At 45.6% G+C, this 17,879-nt stretch overlaps 1 protein-coding gene across 1 annotated transcript in view; it reads right to left on the reverse strand.

Annotated features, from left to right (window-relative positions):
• Window positions 1-17,879, reverse strand: part of LOC118575959 (guanylate cyclase 2G-like) — a 44,964-nt gene that overhangs the window by 17,189 nt on the left and 9,896 nt on the right. The window contains exons 4-13 of the mRNA XM_036176317.1: window positions 17,097-17,282; window positions 15,788-15,929; window positions 14,526-14,661; window positions 13,397-13,509; window positions 12,590-12,759; window positions 10,925-11,062; window positions 8,687-8,770; window positions 7,941-8,045; window positions 7,266-7,337; window positions 185-353 (exon numbers count right to left, since the gene is read on the reverse strand). Coding sequence (XP_036032210.1) covers window positions 185-353; window positions 7,266-7,337; window positions 7,941-8,045; window positions 8,687-8,770; window positions 10,925-11,062; window positions 12,590-12,759; window positions 13,397-13,509; window positions 14,526-14,661; window positions 15,788-15,929; window positions 17,097-17,282 — 1,315 coding nt within the window. The remainder of the gene's footprint in view (window positions 1-184; window positions 354-7,265; window positions 7,338-7,940; window positions 8,046-8,686; window positions 8,771-10,924; window positions 11,063-12,589; window positions 12,760-13,396; window positions 13,510-14,525; window positions 14,662-15,787; window positions 15,930-17,096; window positions 17,283-17,879) is intronic.

Genomic DNA, 17,879 nt, shown 5'->3' on the forward strand with positions numbered 1-17,879 from the left:
AGGCATGCATCACCACTGTCTAACTTCTGTTATGGCTTGCTCTGACCCATTTTCTAGCCACCATTTTTGGCTTTGTTCTAGTGGCTATCTGTTCTCTGACCCCAGATATGTTTATTTTGGGGAACACACAATATTTCAGGGAACACAATACCCACCACAGGGTCTAAAATCTGCCAGTGGCTACCTGAATGGTCAGTGGTCTTCTGGTTGTAGATCCTGTGTGTGCAGCCATACTTGAACTCCCGCAACCCAAATCCCGATAGCTTCACTTGCATGCGACCATCAACCAGGCAGTTGGAAGGTTTCAAGTTGCCATGAGACCTCAGTGGGCTCCCGTGGAGGAAGAGCATGCCCTGCAAGAGTGATGGGGAGACAGGGCCAGAGGGTGCTTGCTGCTCAAAGCAGCATACAGACACACCATCTCCACGCTTGTTTTAGAACAGCCACCAGCTTTTTGACTATGAAGCCAATCCAGGCAGAAAAGGGAGAAAACTGCTTATGACTCTTCAATAAGAGACCAAGAAGGCAAATGTGGCTTAAAATTAGAATATCCTCGTGGTCAGGAAGCTGAGTTCAAATCTCAGCTCTCTCACTAGGCAGAGGGGGAAGTTACTAGTTACAAAACAAACACAATGCTTGGGCCTCAGATCTAAAAGCCTGTGTTAGCAGCAGAGTATCTATTCCTCAAGCTGAGTCTGAGTATTTAGGGCCCAGAAGCAAAAGAGTATTCAACTGGGGGAGACAGTGCTTGATGTGGAAGATACTTGTGACTCATCAAGGCAGGAAAAACATCCAGCCAGCCAGGGGAGGGAAGAGTGTTTTTCCAGAGTACTGGGGCCTTTCCATAGGCAGGGAAGGGCTCAAAAGAGCATCTGGGATTGAGACAGGAAGTATTTTAGGAAGATAGGTGGGAGGAAGGAAGAACGTTTTAAAGGAAAAAACTATCATATGTGAGACATGGTTGGTTAAATGGATCTTCGCATTTGTCTGTGATTTCCCAAGGCAGACTTGGAGCTGTGAGATGAAGGTCAAAGGGGAAGGGTCAAATGTCTTTGTCCTGTTTTCCTTACCACTGGGGAGGCACTGAAAGAGAATGTATTCAGCATTTCCAATTTCTTGTTTATGTGTTTGTGTGTTTGTTTGTTTGGTACTACTGTGAAAGCTCTGGGTATTTTCAGCCAGGATTTCTGAATTGTCCATTTTTAGAATTTTAATAGAAGCTGTCAGAAAAGTAACAACCTCAGTATGTCCAGGTACAAGGTCAGCACACAGCATGTGAACCTGTGGTGCCTGGGGTGTCCCGGGCCCCTCCCACCTGCCTCAGGAAACAGGTGTCAAAGTGAGAATAACAAAGGGCCCTATAGGATTCTGGTTTTCCTCCTAATGGTAACTGTCAGGTGTGAATACTGTGTCAGGTGTGAGTACTGTCAGGTGTGACTACAAGTCCTTTATGTAAATTAACTCACACAACACTCCTGACCGATCCTAGAGAGGAGGGTGGCGTCATCATGTCGGGCCTCTTCTTCCGGGTGAGTGAATGGAGGCAGAGAAGTTGTTACCATACCAGGCAATGCAGCAGCAGTAATGGAGGAGGCTGGACACTGAGGTCAGATTCCAACCACGACCTTGACCAGCTCCAACTCCCTCCAGCGAGGGACAACGGCTACTAGCCACAGGCTTCTGTGGAACCTCACACTGTGGGATTGATTTGTGATGGGCAACCAGACAGCAGTGAACACTCATGAGCACCTCATACTAAGCGTGCATCACACATGTCGTCATATTTAGCCTTTTCTGCGGCAGGTTACTCATTCTTTGCTCCACAATAAGAACAAAGCAGTTTTAGTGCTCACATGAGGCGGGTACAGAGCTGGTACCACCCAGGTTCCACAGCCTTCCCAGCCTAGCCACTCAGCACCACTCTGTTTCCAGTGCTCTGGTTGGTTGTTAAGGTCAGTGGGGGAAAGAGGAGGAGGGACCACATTCCTCTAACACCCTTGCACATGAGCAAACTAGATCCCATTAGGCTCAGAGCCAGCTAGGAAGGAGGGGGTGATGAGGCAGGCTGGCTCAGAGGCACTGGGTGGCATGGTAAGGAGGATCTGAAGGAGCCATTCTTAAAGGCTGGGACCCGTGAGCCTTGAGCCTCTTAGATACCATCGCAAGCGATGCTGACAGGCTGTGCGCCCCTCTTGCTCCTGCCAGAACCCTAGGGCCAATATTGCATTGGAAATGTGGCCTAACACAGACAGCAGTAGGGAAATAGCCAAGAGAGTGGATATATCACTAGCCCCACCCCACATCAGGAGATGGGGTTGCTTTACCCAGGAAGTACACTTGTTGAGATGGCGAAACTGAAGCCCTGTTCACATCAGCAGGCTAAGATCCAAGTGTGCAATCCTCTGAAAGCTGAGCCCAGTCCAGACACACAAGGCTTTCCTTTTGCCCTCGCTGGTCCAGCCCCAGGCAGTCATTTTCACGGAGGTTCTCATTCTTTGCCCCACAATAAGGAAACAGCAGTTTAAGTGCTCAGCAGAAGGCAAGGACTCTAATGGAGCCCATTACATGAGTAAAATCAACATGCTTAGGGATGGCGGGGTTCTGGGAACACAGTCCTCTTCACAGGTGGCATGCATGCTTTTGTTTTTATTTTTCTGCCTAATGAAGCAGTATGGCAATGCGTAGTGTCAGAGAACAAACAGAACTACAAGTGTGTCCATGATTCACAAGATAGATATTATGCACTTAGGCACTACCACCTGACCGTGACTAGTACTACTTGCTCTACTGGAAATTTCTGGAAGGTCCCCCAGGGCTCTTATGCCTGACTCTCGTGTTTGTGTTCACTGGTGCTTAGCAGGAAGTGTGAGAGAAAGCGCAGCTTTAAAGACAAACTATGCTCACTGTGGTATTGTGTTCCCCCAAAATATTGCATGTTCCCTGAAATAAATTTATCTGGGGTCAGAGAACAGACAGCCACTAGAACAGAGCCAGAAATGGTGCCTAGAAAACGGGTCAGAGCAAGCCATAGCAGAAGTTGGGCGGTGGTGGTGCATGCCTTTAATCCCAGCACTTGGGAGGCAGAGCCAGGTGGATCTCTGTGTGTTCAAGGCCACTTTAGAGACAGCTAAGCATGGTGACTCATGTCTTTAATCCCAGAAACCCAGCCTTTAATCCCAGGGAGTAATGCAGAAAGTAGAAAGATATATAAGACGTGAAAACCAGGCACCAGAGTTAGTTAAGCATTTAGTTAGTTAAGCATTTGGCTGGTTTAGCATTCAGGCTTTGGAGCAGCACAGTTCAGCTGAGAGCCATTGGGATGAGGATTCAGAAGCTTGCAGTCTGAGGAAACAGACCAGCTGAGAAACTGGCGAGGTGAGTAAACTGGCTTGTTCTGCTTCTCTGATCTTCCAGCGTTCACCCCAATAACTGGCCTCAGGTTTGATTTCATTAATAAGAACTTTTAAGATTCATGCTACAGCTCACTCCCAATCTGACGCTTACCAGTTGAGCTGGTGACTTCACCTGACTCGGCCTCATTCTATTTCCTATTGAAAATGGAGTAATTACTACTATGAATGGGTAATTGGAAAGATCACCATCTGACCAAAACATGATGCTAGTTACACATGTATCTTTAATTTCTCAGCAGCCATCTTAAAGAAAGCTAAATGAGTGAGAAAAATTTTAACAATACTGTGAATTTAATTTGATATTTTTTACCAAAATACAACCAACATAAAAACATCTGTGGGATTTTTTTGTTCACTAAGACCTCAAATTGCATGAGAATTTCTTTCATATTTGAGACATATCTCAAGTTGGACTACCAGTATTCACTGTTAGCACATGTACCTTGGGGTGCCATATTCAGACAGAGCAGAATTATTACACAGTATTCTTGGGAGATTTCAATAAGAGTGTATAGTTTTTAATACCCATACTAGAGTTATTAATGAGAGTACTAATAATTATGTTAGTACTAAAGATTAATATTTATTACATGTCTGTTATGGGGGAGCTGCAGAGCTAAGCACTTTATATACTTCAGCTCTCAAATCAATTTCAGAGATGGCTTTTGATATTGTCTTTATTTCTGAGTCTCAAGGTGGTGACGGTCATGTGACCAGTATGTGATAGAGTCTCTAAGCCAATTTCTTTGTCAAACAGTCCCTTGTCCTCAGACTTCATCGATGCTGCTTCTAGCTAGAAATGAAGGACCAGCTTTAAGTCTCGCCGACTTTGTTGTGTTTCCAAAGCCTTTTGCCAAGATCACCCACTGATCCTGGCTGTGGGCAGGAAATGAGCCTTGTTCCCCTATGCCTTCCATGCTCAGACTACAATCAGATCCAGAGCAAACACTCAGCCCTTTAGTTCTGCTCGTCTCTCTCCCTGCTCCCCAATATAGAGGAAATGCTGGCAAATACACACCTGGAGAAGACTTGTCTTTTATGATTGGTATGTCTTTTATGATTGGCAAATACACACCCGGAGAAGACTTGTCTTTTATGATTGGTATGTGACAGTCAAAAGTGCCCGACTGTCTGAGATTTCCTAGAGGTAGGAAGTCTCTCCAGTGGCTGCTGCTCTGCTTCTCTGACCTTTAAGGCAAGCTTTATTTGTCAGAACACAAACAAAATATCCAACGACATTGTAAAATAAACCTTTAACAGACACTTATTCAAGGTTTATGGCCATAATAACAGTAGTTTTACGGGATTGTCCTTGGAGACATAATCATGGAGAAGACTATGTTTGTCTACCTTGCTTGGCAACAAGATACCAGCTTTCCACCAGAGCCTGGGAGCCAGAGTCTCACCAGACCAACCTGGTTCCTTTGGAACAAAGGGCAGTGAAATCTTTGAGAAAGGGAAGGTCTGGAAGCCAATCAGACCAACAAGCAGTCCCCTTACAAGAAAGCATGGAGAGGAATAGATTAGCAAGGTCATTCAGTGAGTCAGTGTACCGAGCTTCAGGAAGGACAGGGCTTAGCTTCGATGCTTGGGCCCTTCCAATGCCCAGCAGGGTGTCCTCCAAGGAGCTTGTTTATTAATGAAAGCTGACTGGAGGTTGTTCTGACAGTTTCTACCATGGGTAAGTTGAAATACCTTCCTCTCTAGAATCTACTTCTATGGTGATATTTTATTTGTACTGAAATGTGATTTTATTTGTATGTTAATAAATAAAAGTGCCTGGAGGTCAGAGCTAATAGGAAGTCATTTAGCAGAAGTCTGGCAGTGGTAGCATACGCCCTTAATCCCAATCACATGACAAGCAGATCTCTGTGTGTTCAAGGATACAGCTAGCATGGACACACATGCTTTTAATCTCAATACCAACCATAGAAGACCTGGAGGGCTGTACAGACAGGCAGTGATGAGGAGGTCATGTGGTTGGGTTTACAACCAATGAGAAGGCAGAACAGAAAGTCAATAAAAAGACAGACACACAGGAAGTGGGTCTTTCTGAGGAGAAGGATGGCAGCAGCAGTGAGGGGTAAGAAGGCAGTCTTAGTCTCAGCTCTTAGCTACTGCTCTCTGACCTCTTGGGCTTTTAACTCTGCATTTGGCTCTGTGTTTCTTATTTAATAAGATCGTTACATCTACATACTTCTAGGTGCTTTTCTTTTCTTTTTTTTACACCTTATTTTATTTAAATTTTTTTTCGTTTTACATCCAACCACAGTTCCCACTCCCTCCCCTTCTGCTCCTCCTTACCCCCACTCCATCCCTCATCCACTCCTCATAGGGGCTAAGGCCTCCCTTGGGTAGGCAACACAGGCTGGCATACCAAGTTGGAGCAGGACCAAGCCCCTCCTCGCTGAATCAAGGCTGACCAAGGCATCCCACCAAAGAGAATGGACTCTAAAAAGCCTGTTCTTATACCTGGGATAAGTCCTGGTCTCTCTGCAAGGGGTCCCACAAACAGATCAAGCCACACAACTGTCACCCACATTCAGAGGGCCTAGTTTAGTCCTATGTAGGCTCCCCGGCTGTCAATCCAAATATAGCTATATCTATAGCCATGCACAAAACTCAAGTCTATATGAATCAAAGACCTCAACATAAATCCGTTACACTGAACCTGATAGAAGAGAAAGTGGAAAGTAGTCTTGAACACATGGCACAGGCTACCTCCTAAATATAACACCAGTAGCACAGACACTGAGTACAGCAATCAATAAATAGAACCTCCTGAAACTGAGAAGCTTCTGTAAGGCAAAGGACATGGTCAATAAGATAAAATGGCAACCTACAGAATGGGAAAAGATCTTTACCAAACCCCACATCTGACAGAGGGCTGATCTCCAAAATATATAAAGAACTCAAAAAACTAGACATCAAAATTCCAGGTGCTTTTCTTGGTTCTTTTAAATGGCAGAAGTGTACACAGCAAACCAAGGACAGCTACATGCTAGTCCTGCTTAAGGAGGCAGCCTCAAGTTGCTGGATCATGTCTACTGGATGTGGCACACTCTATAGCTCATCTTTTCAACTACACAACTGCCTTCCTCATCTCTCATCACCATCTGTACACCTACTATGAGTTATCTGGGCTTTTGGATCTAGCCACTCACTCTCTGTAGACTCCCCACCTCCATGGAAGAAATGGATCTCTCTCTCTCCCCTCCTCTGAATGGTCCTTGCCAGACCCTGGTGGGAACCTATATGGGAGACTGGTTCTTCCCTGATATAAAGCATAGCAGAAATCTCTAGTTCTTCATGCTACATCATGTGGTATGGGAAATGTGTGTGTGCTGTTACAGTTATTATCATTCTCCTTTCAACTACAGCCATCATAGCCCCTTGTGCCCCAAATAAAAGCTATGCTTTTCACACCCTCTCATATTTACACCTTTAGCCCACATTTTTACCTTTGTAGTGCTGATCCCCAGGTTCCTGGGAAGGACTCAAGGCTAGAGAGAAGACAGGCATATCTTTCTCAGCTCAACTTGTGGTCTGGTGATTGAATTCTCTCTGGAACCAGAAGTTCTTAGCAAAGTCTAAATGCCCTGCTCTGTCCTGTTTGGGCAAGCCTGGAATTCATTCCATCTTTGGTTTAAAGCTCTTTTCTCCCTCCATATTGACATGTGATTATAGAATGAAAAAAATCACAGAACATCTGATTGAAGTGATCAAATTTAAACCTGTAGTCATTCCATTTAAGGAGATTTAAAGAGAGCCAGCAAAGATTTAACTCAACATAGAGGAAAACTCAAAAATACTATGATATGTATTTTTTAAGTTAGTTTCTGTTGTACTCACATTGACTATGTCATATGCAAATGAGAGCTTGAATATCCAGTCCATCTCATGATTGGAGTTTCTCAAAACATCCTAGAAAACACAGTTATTCCAATATCACCCAGACTTAAGCTGACACACACTGATCATTGCTTCTGACATGGAGCAGGACAGAAGATAATGTAGTTCATGCCCTTTTGGCTGGAGCTAATGTAAGGAGGAACATGTGACATGTAAATGGAAATCTTCACAGAAGATCACATAGTCACACTCAGTGTGGAGAAAGGATACAGTCTTGAATTCTACAAACACGTCTTTTCCCTGACAGAAAACTGATGGCCATGTGCCAGAGAAGGGGTAGGATTCAAGAAGAGGGGTGACATTATAGAACGAATCAAGTTCATGCATTTTTCACCCAGAGCAAAGGAAACCAATAGTTGACGAATTCACACTACTTTGATCCTAAGAAGAAGGCTAAGATAATTCAGGACTTTCAATGAGACCAAAAAGAAACCATGCATGGATGAATGGGAGGGAGATGGATAAGGTTTCCCATTCACCATCTAATGAAGCCCAACATAAGACTTAATTTTTTTTTTTTGAGCTGAGGATCGAACCCAGGGCCTTGTGCTTGCTAGGCAAGTGCTCTACCACTGAGCTAAATCCCCAACCCCTAGACTTAATATTTTTGCCTACCTTGAGACTTCCTTTTTTGCAATACTGGGTGACAATGCAGATGTTAGGTGGTTCTGTGCAAACGCCAAAGAAGGGGACAATGTTTTCATGCTTTAATTCACACATCTGGAAATAATAGTGGTAATATCGTTATGTATGGAGAGTGCCTTGCATAGTGATCATACTGTGTGCTTTGTCCACTTTCAGTTAACTGCCAAGGCGCTAGGAGAGAAGAACTCCTTCCATTTTACAGGCGGAGGAACAGATGCCCAAAAGGAGAAGCAGCTTGATGAAGGGGATACAACCGACAAATGGCACAGCTAGGAAGTAAACCCAGGGAGTCCGGCAAACAAACCAGGGGGTTATCAAAGGCCAATCCAAGCCATGGCTAGTAATTATACCTCATCATCCCAGGCGGACCCTGCACTACTTCCCTGGTGTGGCTATTAATGCCAGCATGTGACACTGGGTCATTGGCAAAGTGTCAAACCCTCCCCATGATCCAAGTTCAAAGGGAAGCAGATGATCATCACAGACAGAGGATGAAGGGCCAAATCAAGGCCAGGAAAAGTTAAGGGGACAGGTAGAGGTAGGAGGGAGCCAGACTTCAGGTTCCTGTCTAAGGCCGAGAGTCTGAGGTCCAAGCCCCCGCCGCAGAGGAGTAGTACATCAAGCTGGAGAAACACCCTTTCGGCATTGAACCTTTGGGAGGGAGGCCACTTCTCACAGTGGGAACAGAGGGCTAGCTGGGCAGAGAGAAGCCTCACCAGCCAAACTTCCTGCAGCACAGGTGGCTTCTTCAGCCATGCTTCTGCTTCATCATCAATATAGCAGAGAGCCACGTGACTTCCCTGGAATCAGAGACAAAGTAGAAAGTTCTTTTTTTCTTTTAGTATTTTAAATGCATAGGTATTTTGCCTGCATGCATGTTGGTGCACCACATGTGTGCAGTGTCTGAGGAAAATAGAAGAGGGCATTAGATCCCCTGGGATGGGAGTTACAGGGGATTGTGAGCTGTCATGTGTGTGCTAGGAATCAAACGCAGGTTCTCTGGAAGAGCGACCAGTGTTCTTAACCACTGGTCATTTCTCTAGCCCCAAAGTGGAATGTTCTTAACTTAGGATGAGCCAGAAACATTACCACTCAGAAAAGGTTAGAAGGGGAAATGGGAAAACTGAGAAGAAAGCCCTGTATGGGAGAGAGCTCCTCATCGACCAGTCAACCCCCTTGGTAACATTGTGGTAGGTCTAGGACTCTAACTTTTCAGCAGTAAGGTCTCCTTCAACTGTCAACACAGCCCTGCAAGGTAGCTGTGGTTAGCCACGTTCTGGATAGGATTACTGATTGCTTGTCCAGGGTGGTACGTATGTAGTGATGCAGCCAGATCTGAATATCTGATTCCAAGACAACTGTCTCTTCTATGTCTCATTATCATTCAAGGAAATAGTGAGTTGACACCCTAAATCTAGAGTCAGGTGCCTAGTTCAAGCCCATTGTAACAGTTCAATTTAATTTCTCCCAGCCTCTCTTTCTTCCCCTACATGTCAGGGGACACCACCACCAAACTTTTATGTTTTGGGGAAGGATGGGATCGGTTAAAGCAACACTTGGCACATGAAGTTTCTGTGAAATGGTATATCTTACTTTTGTTACCTACTGGGTCTGCCTTTACAGTCACTCAATCTCCAAGCACAAAACCAGGCAATAATGAGGTAGGAGCTGATTAGAAGGAAGGATGTAGTCTGCAAACATGAGCGAGGGCCAGGCTCAGTCAGATCAGCTAAATATCATCCCAGGTCTGCCACATTTAAGCAACTGTGAAGGATTTCGATGGAGACAGGATTAGGAGGCAGAGGAGGGGGGACACCTGTGGGACTGAGGAAAAGGTTCTTGGAAGAAGTGAGGCCCATACTGAAACCTGAAGGATGAGAAGGTTCCAGCTGGAGTGGGGAAGACAGAGTGGACAGGACACTGCCAGAAACTGAAACCACACTTTAGAGCAATGGTCAGGGATTGCTTTGCTTGGCACTTTCTGCCTCCATTTCCCAGGACCTACTTAACTTTCCCCAAAGGGAGCTGAGCTTCCAGAGGGTGACTAAGCTTGTGCTCTGGGGCATTCCAGGCCAGCTGAGAAAGGATGAGGGAAATGATGTCTGCGCTTTAATAGCTGCCAGTTTTCCCAGCACAGTCATTAAAGTCCCGGGATAAAGAAATCCACACTCTGAGACTGTGCTACCTACTAAGTGTGCCACTAGCCACAAGGGACTATTCAAATGGTGTGTGTGTGGCTGGGCACACATATGTTATCAGAGTCAATGTTGGGTGTTCTCATCTGATGGTGTCCACCTTACTTTTGAGCTGGGTCTCTTGCTGAACCTGGAGTTCCTGGGTTCAGCTAGACTGGCTGGTTAATAAGCCTGTCTCTACCTCTCCAGCGCTGGGGTCACAGGCACATGCTGCCACTCGGTTGCTGTTTGATTTGGGTGCTGGAGATTGAAACTCAGGTCCACATGCTTACACAGTGAGAGCTTTCCTGGCTGAGTCACCTCCACAGCTCCTTAATTATTTAAATTTAATTACCTTTAACACCCAGTTCCCCTGGAGACACCAGTATTCCGTAGCTAGTGGCTACAGAAGCATTGGATATTGCCATTGCCACAGAAGGTTCTACTGGGAGTTCTAGGTCTGATTGAGTCTCTTGTGTAGCAATCACAGGGGAGCCTGTGGCAAATGCCGAATCTCAGCCTCTGTCCTGCTGACCCAAAATCTTCACTTTAGAAACATGTCTTAAGTTCTTTTTAAAGTAAGACATAGTATTGATGCATACTTTTCAATATTTTTAAAAAATTTACTGTGTTTCAGTTCTCAAAGTTAGAGAAACACCAATCTAGAAACCACTCAGGATTGCTTGGAGAATGTCCTTGTAGTCATAAAGCCTGGCCTGACCAAATTCAACTGGAGAATGGGACAGAAATCTACATTGACACTCATATGTACAGGAGTACCTGGTAAAGCCCCACGGGGGCATAAAACATCTCTTCACCCCGTTGGTTCTTGGCAAAGGAGCTACAATCTGCAGAAATATTCACAGTAGACGCATTACTAACGTTGTATCTCGACACAGGCATGCCTCGTTGGGACAACTGGAAAACAAGACACAGCCTGGTTGCTCTCAGCAGCATGGCCTAGTACCACAGGATGCTATATTTTGTAGATAAAGAGGATGAATAACAAGGTTACATAGTAATACCAGGGAAAGCCAGGCCTGAACTCTGATCTTTCTGATCCAAAATGTATCTACTTGCTGCATGCCTCACTCTTGGCCTCAGCACTACCAGGGGTAGCGTGGGCTCTAAGGCCAGACTGCCTATATTCATGCTCTAGCTGTGGTACTTAAGTAGAAGTAGGGATGGAGCTGTTTTCCTGCGTGAGGCTGGGTTACCTCTATGTTTAATGTTTCCAGCACTTCTTGACATCTTCAGAGCATAAGAGCCTAGTCCTGTTTAAAGTGAATATTAATGACACCCTAATATACAAAACCGAGCAAATCAGATTACAGCTCTGTGCGTGGAGAGGGAAGAGGAGATGCCAATACTAGGAACATCTGACTAATAGAAGCTCATCTCTTGGTTTCAGGACACCAAAATCTCCCAGACCTGGTACCGATCTTGGTACCGATCTTCCCTGCCTTCAGCATGACATGTTCTAGTATTCTGATATCCTGACACATTCTGTGTGACTTCTCTCCTTGTCACTGTTGGCAATTCATTCTTCCTAAATGGCACTTCCTCTCAGAAGCCTTCAAGTTACTCTCCATTTTGAGGCTTCCACCTCACCATGGAGACATCCTTCTGCCTTCCTCGGGGCATCCTGAAGGCATGAACTGTGCCTGACTACCCTGGATGGTAGATTGCTATGATTGTTTATGCAAATGAACTGATTGTAGCACTCATGGGCAGTTAAAGGGGTTACTGTTTTGGATAGGACCAGATGCTCCACAGGAACCCCCACAGAAGAGTTGAGCTTTAGAGGACTGCCAGTCATTTCCAAAGAGTCCAAAGCTGAGACTCAGTCACAAACGGAAGCATACATCAACCTCCCATCCCAAGGCTCAGGGAGCATTGTGGAAGAGGGGGCTGAAAGAATGTAAGGGCTGGATGAGTGGAAGGCTGACCTTGGTGAACTCACAGACACCATGGTCACAAGCCCAACACAAATTCAAGCCAGTTAAAAAATCCAACATGGAGCACAGAGGAGCTCTTGGAAGCTTTGGCTGCTGAGGAAGAAAGAGAAAGTCATTCTTGGAGTGGAGAAGGTGGCCGGCCACCTGTAGGCTCCCCATGACCCCCACACACTTTTGCATATGGACTTAGTGTTGGGGCGGCATGATGAAGTTGGGAGAGAAATGTAGATATTTTGGGAGACAGAGGGAGGGAATGGAGGCATGGATATACTGTATAGATGTATGATCTAAACAAAAATGTTTAATGTTAAAAAATTTTTGAGTTTTTGGGAGGCAGGATAGTGTCATCAGATAAATGTAGCCTAGAGACTTAACTCAGGTCTTAAGACTCTTCTGAGTACTCACTTCATCAGTGAGTCGCCCCTTGCTCTCATGAGTTCCTAGGAACAGTCCCTTTGCAAGACCTCAGGAGAGTGTGTGGCCTCACCTTGTGCTGGGGCAGAACAGTGATGCTGTCATAATGTATCTGCCACAAGGTGTTTCCATGATGGCTCTGCACTTTTCCTGTCAGCATCCATAACACCAGACCTATAATGGCAGCTACTGTGGCAAGAGCCAGAAATGTGGCTGTGAGAATCACAACAGACATGGTCATACCTGGAGGTAGAGACAATCGTTACTCAGGCCCACCTATGAACAGAGGTAAGCATGTCCCTGCCAAGCAGGTGTCTCAAAGGTTGTCCAAATGTGGCATAGGTTTGTGACATGCTGAAGCCATTCAGACTTGGCTCTGCTGGAATCCTAGCCCCACCCCCACCCTACCCCACCCCAGCTACGGTGGCAAGAATTTCATAGGTATTTTAAAGATAATCTCATAGATATAGTCACCTCATTTTTGGTGACAGAAACTTCTATAGTGAGAACACAGCAATGACTTCTGACACTTCTGTTGAACATTCTCATAGTGTTGTTCTCCAGGCACAGCCTATATAACTCAAAACCAGGCTCCTAACCAGTTATTTGGCCACATCCTCCTGCCCAGACTACTTGAAGAGAGTTCTAAGACTCAAATCTCCAGAGGTTCCTTATAGTGCTGGCTCTAATCAGGGAAGGTGGATAGTGGTGCCCCTGGGTGATACTCACGGTGTCTGAAAACACTCAGTTCCAACTAGAGGGATGCTACTTCTCACTGTCTGCAAGCACAGGACCGTCTCACACAGAAAGGCTTTCTGGCCCTAACGACACAGCTGTTGAGAGGCTGTCCCTATTACCTTCTCTGAGCTGCCATGCTCACCTGCTACAGGAGAAGGCTCAGTTTTGCAAAGTTTGTTATGAAATCCACAGCTGGTTCTGTCTTCAAAAAGGGAGCCATGGAGCCAAGAGGCATTAGTGATGTTCCTCCAGGGTCTTTAAAGCAGAAAAGACAAAGGTTCATGTTCAGTGCACTTGTTCTACTTGCCTTCACCTCATATACAACAAGAGCAACGGAGACATACATTACAAAAAAAAAAAAAAAAAAAAAACCAGAGGCTAGAGAGAGGTCTCAATGAGAGTGAAGGCCCTTGGCTGTGAAGCCTAATGATCCAGTTGAATCCCTGGAACTCTCACAATGAAAGGACAGAACCAACTCCCCCAAAGCTGTCCTTATAGCTACACATTCATGCCATGGCATGAACATGTCCCTCATGCATGCGTGCATATGAACATGTCCCTCATGCATGAATGCCCAGAGAGGAGTAAATGTAAACAAACAACAACAACGAGGCAAACAGGATCTGGTCACTAATTCAGTCCTCTGGTAGCCTGATGCATATTCATAACTAATAGGTTTTCTGTATCATGACAATAGGCATCTCAGCTGACACAGTAAGCCAGATTAAGCTGAATTAAAAAGTAAAAGAACAGATTTATTTGAGCAAAGCAACTCCTGGGTGAGCTCTCCAGCCCCAGAGATGGAGGCAGGAGAATTCACATGCCGGAACTAAAGCAGGGAGCTTATATAGCCTGTAGGCAAGGGGTGATGATTTGTCTGCCACATGCTGGCTTTGTGCCCAAGTATGGTCAAAGGCTGAGCACTTTAGGCAGCGACTTGGGCTGCTGGCAACTTCAGGGGAGGAGCTGCCATAGATACCAACAATGGGTATCTGGACTTTTTGGTGCCTTTTCTTTCTCAGAAATTCTCTGAGAGGGCCCAGTTTGAGAGAGAGGAATGGAGATTTCCAGATCAAGCAAGAGGGAGCTGGAGTTTCCAGCCGAACAATAACTATCCTGAAACACATGCATCCCACAGGCCACTGGTTGGACGTACCTTAGTGAACAGACTGTTTAGTGGGATATTCTAGACTGGATCCCAAAGCTCTGGTCCCCCCCACCCCAGCTTCTTCTTACAGCATGATCAATCTTACAGAAGTGACCACCAATACCTGATAACTTTCTGAAAACTGTCATAAAGAAGAAAAGGAAGAAAAATGGATCTGTTTCCAGATTTCTGTAGAGCATAGACTGAGTAATCCAGGTGCCTTTTCCCCTGGGAGTCCAAAAGCACAGGGCCGGTGACTCCTAGAAAGAGAGATTACTCCAGGTAAGGACAGAGTGGCACTCATGGCCAAAAACAGCAGCCTGTAGCAGCTCTGACTGGCATACCCACTCCCCACCAGACATGGACGGCAGGTTCTGCCATTTGACAGAATCTGAGCTAGGGTCAGCATGTACACTGAGGGGCAGAAGGTGGCTCAGAAGTAGAGTCACACTGGGAAGGCAGACTATCTCTTTACCTCCAAATGGGGAGGCTCATCAAGTGCTGAGGAACAAAATGAAGCATCTTGCATGCATTCAATATAAAACCACTTCCTATGAAATCAGAACATATGGTGACTGGAAGCTGAATGTCCCTAGGGCAGTAGCTGGTTGAGGATGAAAGACAGACAGCAGCCTCTCTGGTACCTGCCCATGCTGGTTACTCCCTGTAAGCATCTCCAAGACACGGCTTCCTTCTCTCTGGGCCCTTCCTTCTGACTCTGGCGGATGCCGAAGCTTTGGCAGGGTGCTCAGTTCTACCCAGCAGTTTTGCGGTCCTTGCTTGGGACATGCTAAACTCCATTTATCAAGGAGAGACTTCAGAAAAGGGAACGCCTATCCTATGCCCCAAACCAGCAGCCATGCCCTGATGTTAGGTTCCACTGCAGACAGGACACAATATTGTCATTTATGAAGTACCTACTATGTGCCTTGGTGACCACACACATCAGGTCTCAGAAAAAGAGAATCTCAGTCCTGTCACAGGGTCCCAATTCTGCCTTTCAGAGCCACGGAAGGCCGAGTTGGCATGCAACTCAGAGCTATGGGTCCTGGTGCCCCTTTCTTCCTGGAATGTTACACTGCCTTGCTGTTTAGACATGTTCTACAGGCAAGTCTCCTTGGGAGGGTATTATTAGAAGAGGCTGTGAGAAAGAGTGCCCAGGAGAAGAGGGAAAAATGCTCAGAGGCCTCTTCCCCTAGTTGGGGAAACTCAGAGCAGTCAGGAGGCTTTCAGCCTGTGTATCCTGTGAAAGACTGGAATCTTGTTGAGACAATAAAGATTCAGTAGCAGAGCAAGGTGGTACTTTCAGGAAGCCAATGATGCACAGCAGCATCTCCAAGTCCACAGGGATGAGGCTAAGAAGCCTGAACTTAGAGACCATCTTACCCTGCAGTGTGATCTGGCCAGCCCTTAGCGTGCTAATCAGCTGCCGCCCATCCCAGAAGTCTTTCTCAGCCTTGATCATCTCCTCCACAGTCTGAGCATAGAGTAAGAGGGCATCATGGAGGTAGGCAGAGAAAGGGCTCACCTTCAACAAGAGAAGCAAACATGGTGTTCATACACCTGGCTTCTACCACCTGACTAGAAGAAATCATTCTCTATCCCCTGAGCACAGGGCCAGCCTAACTGAGAGGAGCAGGGATACCTCACACCTATGCCCGGTGGATATCAAGCCTAGCTATCCAAGTCTTTGCCTTTACTTGTGCCCCAGTTGTCCAATTGGATCACATGCTCAAACCAAGACCAGCTTCAGATGCTATCAGCTATTCTTTAGGAGGGGTGTGTGCTTTAAGTGAAATATTCAGAAGCTAGAATGTCTGCCATTTTCTGGCTGTAAGTAGAGGCAAGATCTGTATCCTCTCTGGACCTCAGCTCACTTATTTATAATACGGAGATAAAATGACTCATGAAACATTTGTGGCACTAGATGAGGGAGAATAGGTAAACTATTACAAGATAGATGTCCCTAGTAGGTCTTCAATACCTGCTCATTAAATCAACAAACACGTAAGTGCCTGTTCAGTGCTAGGTGTCTTTCCCCTACAGCAGCTGGAACAGAACAATGCCTAGAAATAAGCATCTTCTCACCCTGGTAGGGTCCACAGTCTAACGCTCGTTCCTCATCAAGCCCTGTCTTCAGTTTCTCAGCATGGCCCCAGAGTGGAAGTAGCTTCCTCTCTTGCCAACATTTCCCATGTTGTTCTTCTTCTATATAGACTCATATTCCTGCTGGCTGACGCTCCTCTCATGACTGTCCTGACAGAGCCTATCTGAACTGTGCTGACTCCATGTTTGACTGTTCCATCCTGGCTATTAGTCCTGTTGTCCTCCTGACAAAGGCAATCAGAATAGCCTGAGGGCACACTGGTGTTTCTTCTGCTACATCGACAGAGTGTATTGTTGGACACTCAGGGCCAGCCTGGAAGGTAGATGCCATTAATGATTCTAGTTCAAGTTTGAGGAAAGCCAGCTGTGGGAAAATTAGGTAATTCACTCCAAGACTCCACAGATCGCAAATAGCAAAGGCCATTAGCTTTCCATCTGATAACTCTGACTCCTCTGCGGTCATGGGTACAGACTTCACAAAGAACACCAAACCACTGTTTACTTTAAGCTGTGGGAGACAACGGTGTGTGTGATGAGGGGTCTGGGGTTGGGGCAGGCAGAAATAAGAAAGATAAAACCACCACCAGACCTGCTCCTCCGAGGCAATGGAGCTTTGGAAGGGTGGCCTCCTCAGCCTTTGGTAGACTTGTTTCCGGAAGTCATCATCGCCAGTGCCTTCGTCATAGGAGCTGGGGGCGATGAGAAACACTGACTCATAGATTTTGGGGAAGCCTGCCACCATGCCATTTGTTAGTACTTCTTTCCAAAAACTGTCCTAAAAAGTAACAAAGTAAATTTTACCATGTTGTAGGAAATGACCCATGGAGTCCAACTACATTCACAACAGAGCAGAACTTTAATTGTTGTAGGCTAATTCTTGGAAATACAGTAATTCCAAAAGGTTCTGCAATACTGAGTCCACATTTGCTAGCTAGCACACAAGCAGCAGAAAGGAATCCAAAGGGTAAAGAAAGAAGAACATGGTGGGGCACCAAGTAGCTAAGGCTCAAAAGCTTATGGAACAGCAAAGATTGCCAAGCTGAACACATTTAGGATCGTCTGGTCTCCATTTGCCTTGTGGTTTCAGTGTTGATTATCATTGCTGCCATCTATATTATTATCCCTACTTTGACAAATGCATACCACTCACTGCACGTATCCCAAATTCCCTAGTGTAAGCAAGGACAGAAGCACACATGCTTGTGTATGTGTGTGTATACATGCACAGTATATATATTTTATATAACTGATATTACACTATACTGTTCATCTACAGATTGATTTTTTTGCAATATAAACCTAACTGTTTCTATCAAATGGATTTGTGCATTGTTTTAAGAAGCAGAATGAACTCAATTATATAGATACTTCA

Source organism: Onychomys torridus, chromosome 1 (assembly GCF_903995425.1).
Source record: "Onychomys torridus chromosome 1, mOncTor1.1, whole genome shotgun sequence".
Taxonomy (NCBI): Eukaryota; Metazoa; Chordata; class Mammalia; order Rodentia; family Cricetidae; genus Onychomys; species Onychomys torridus.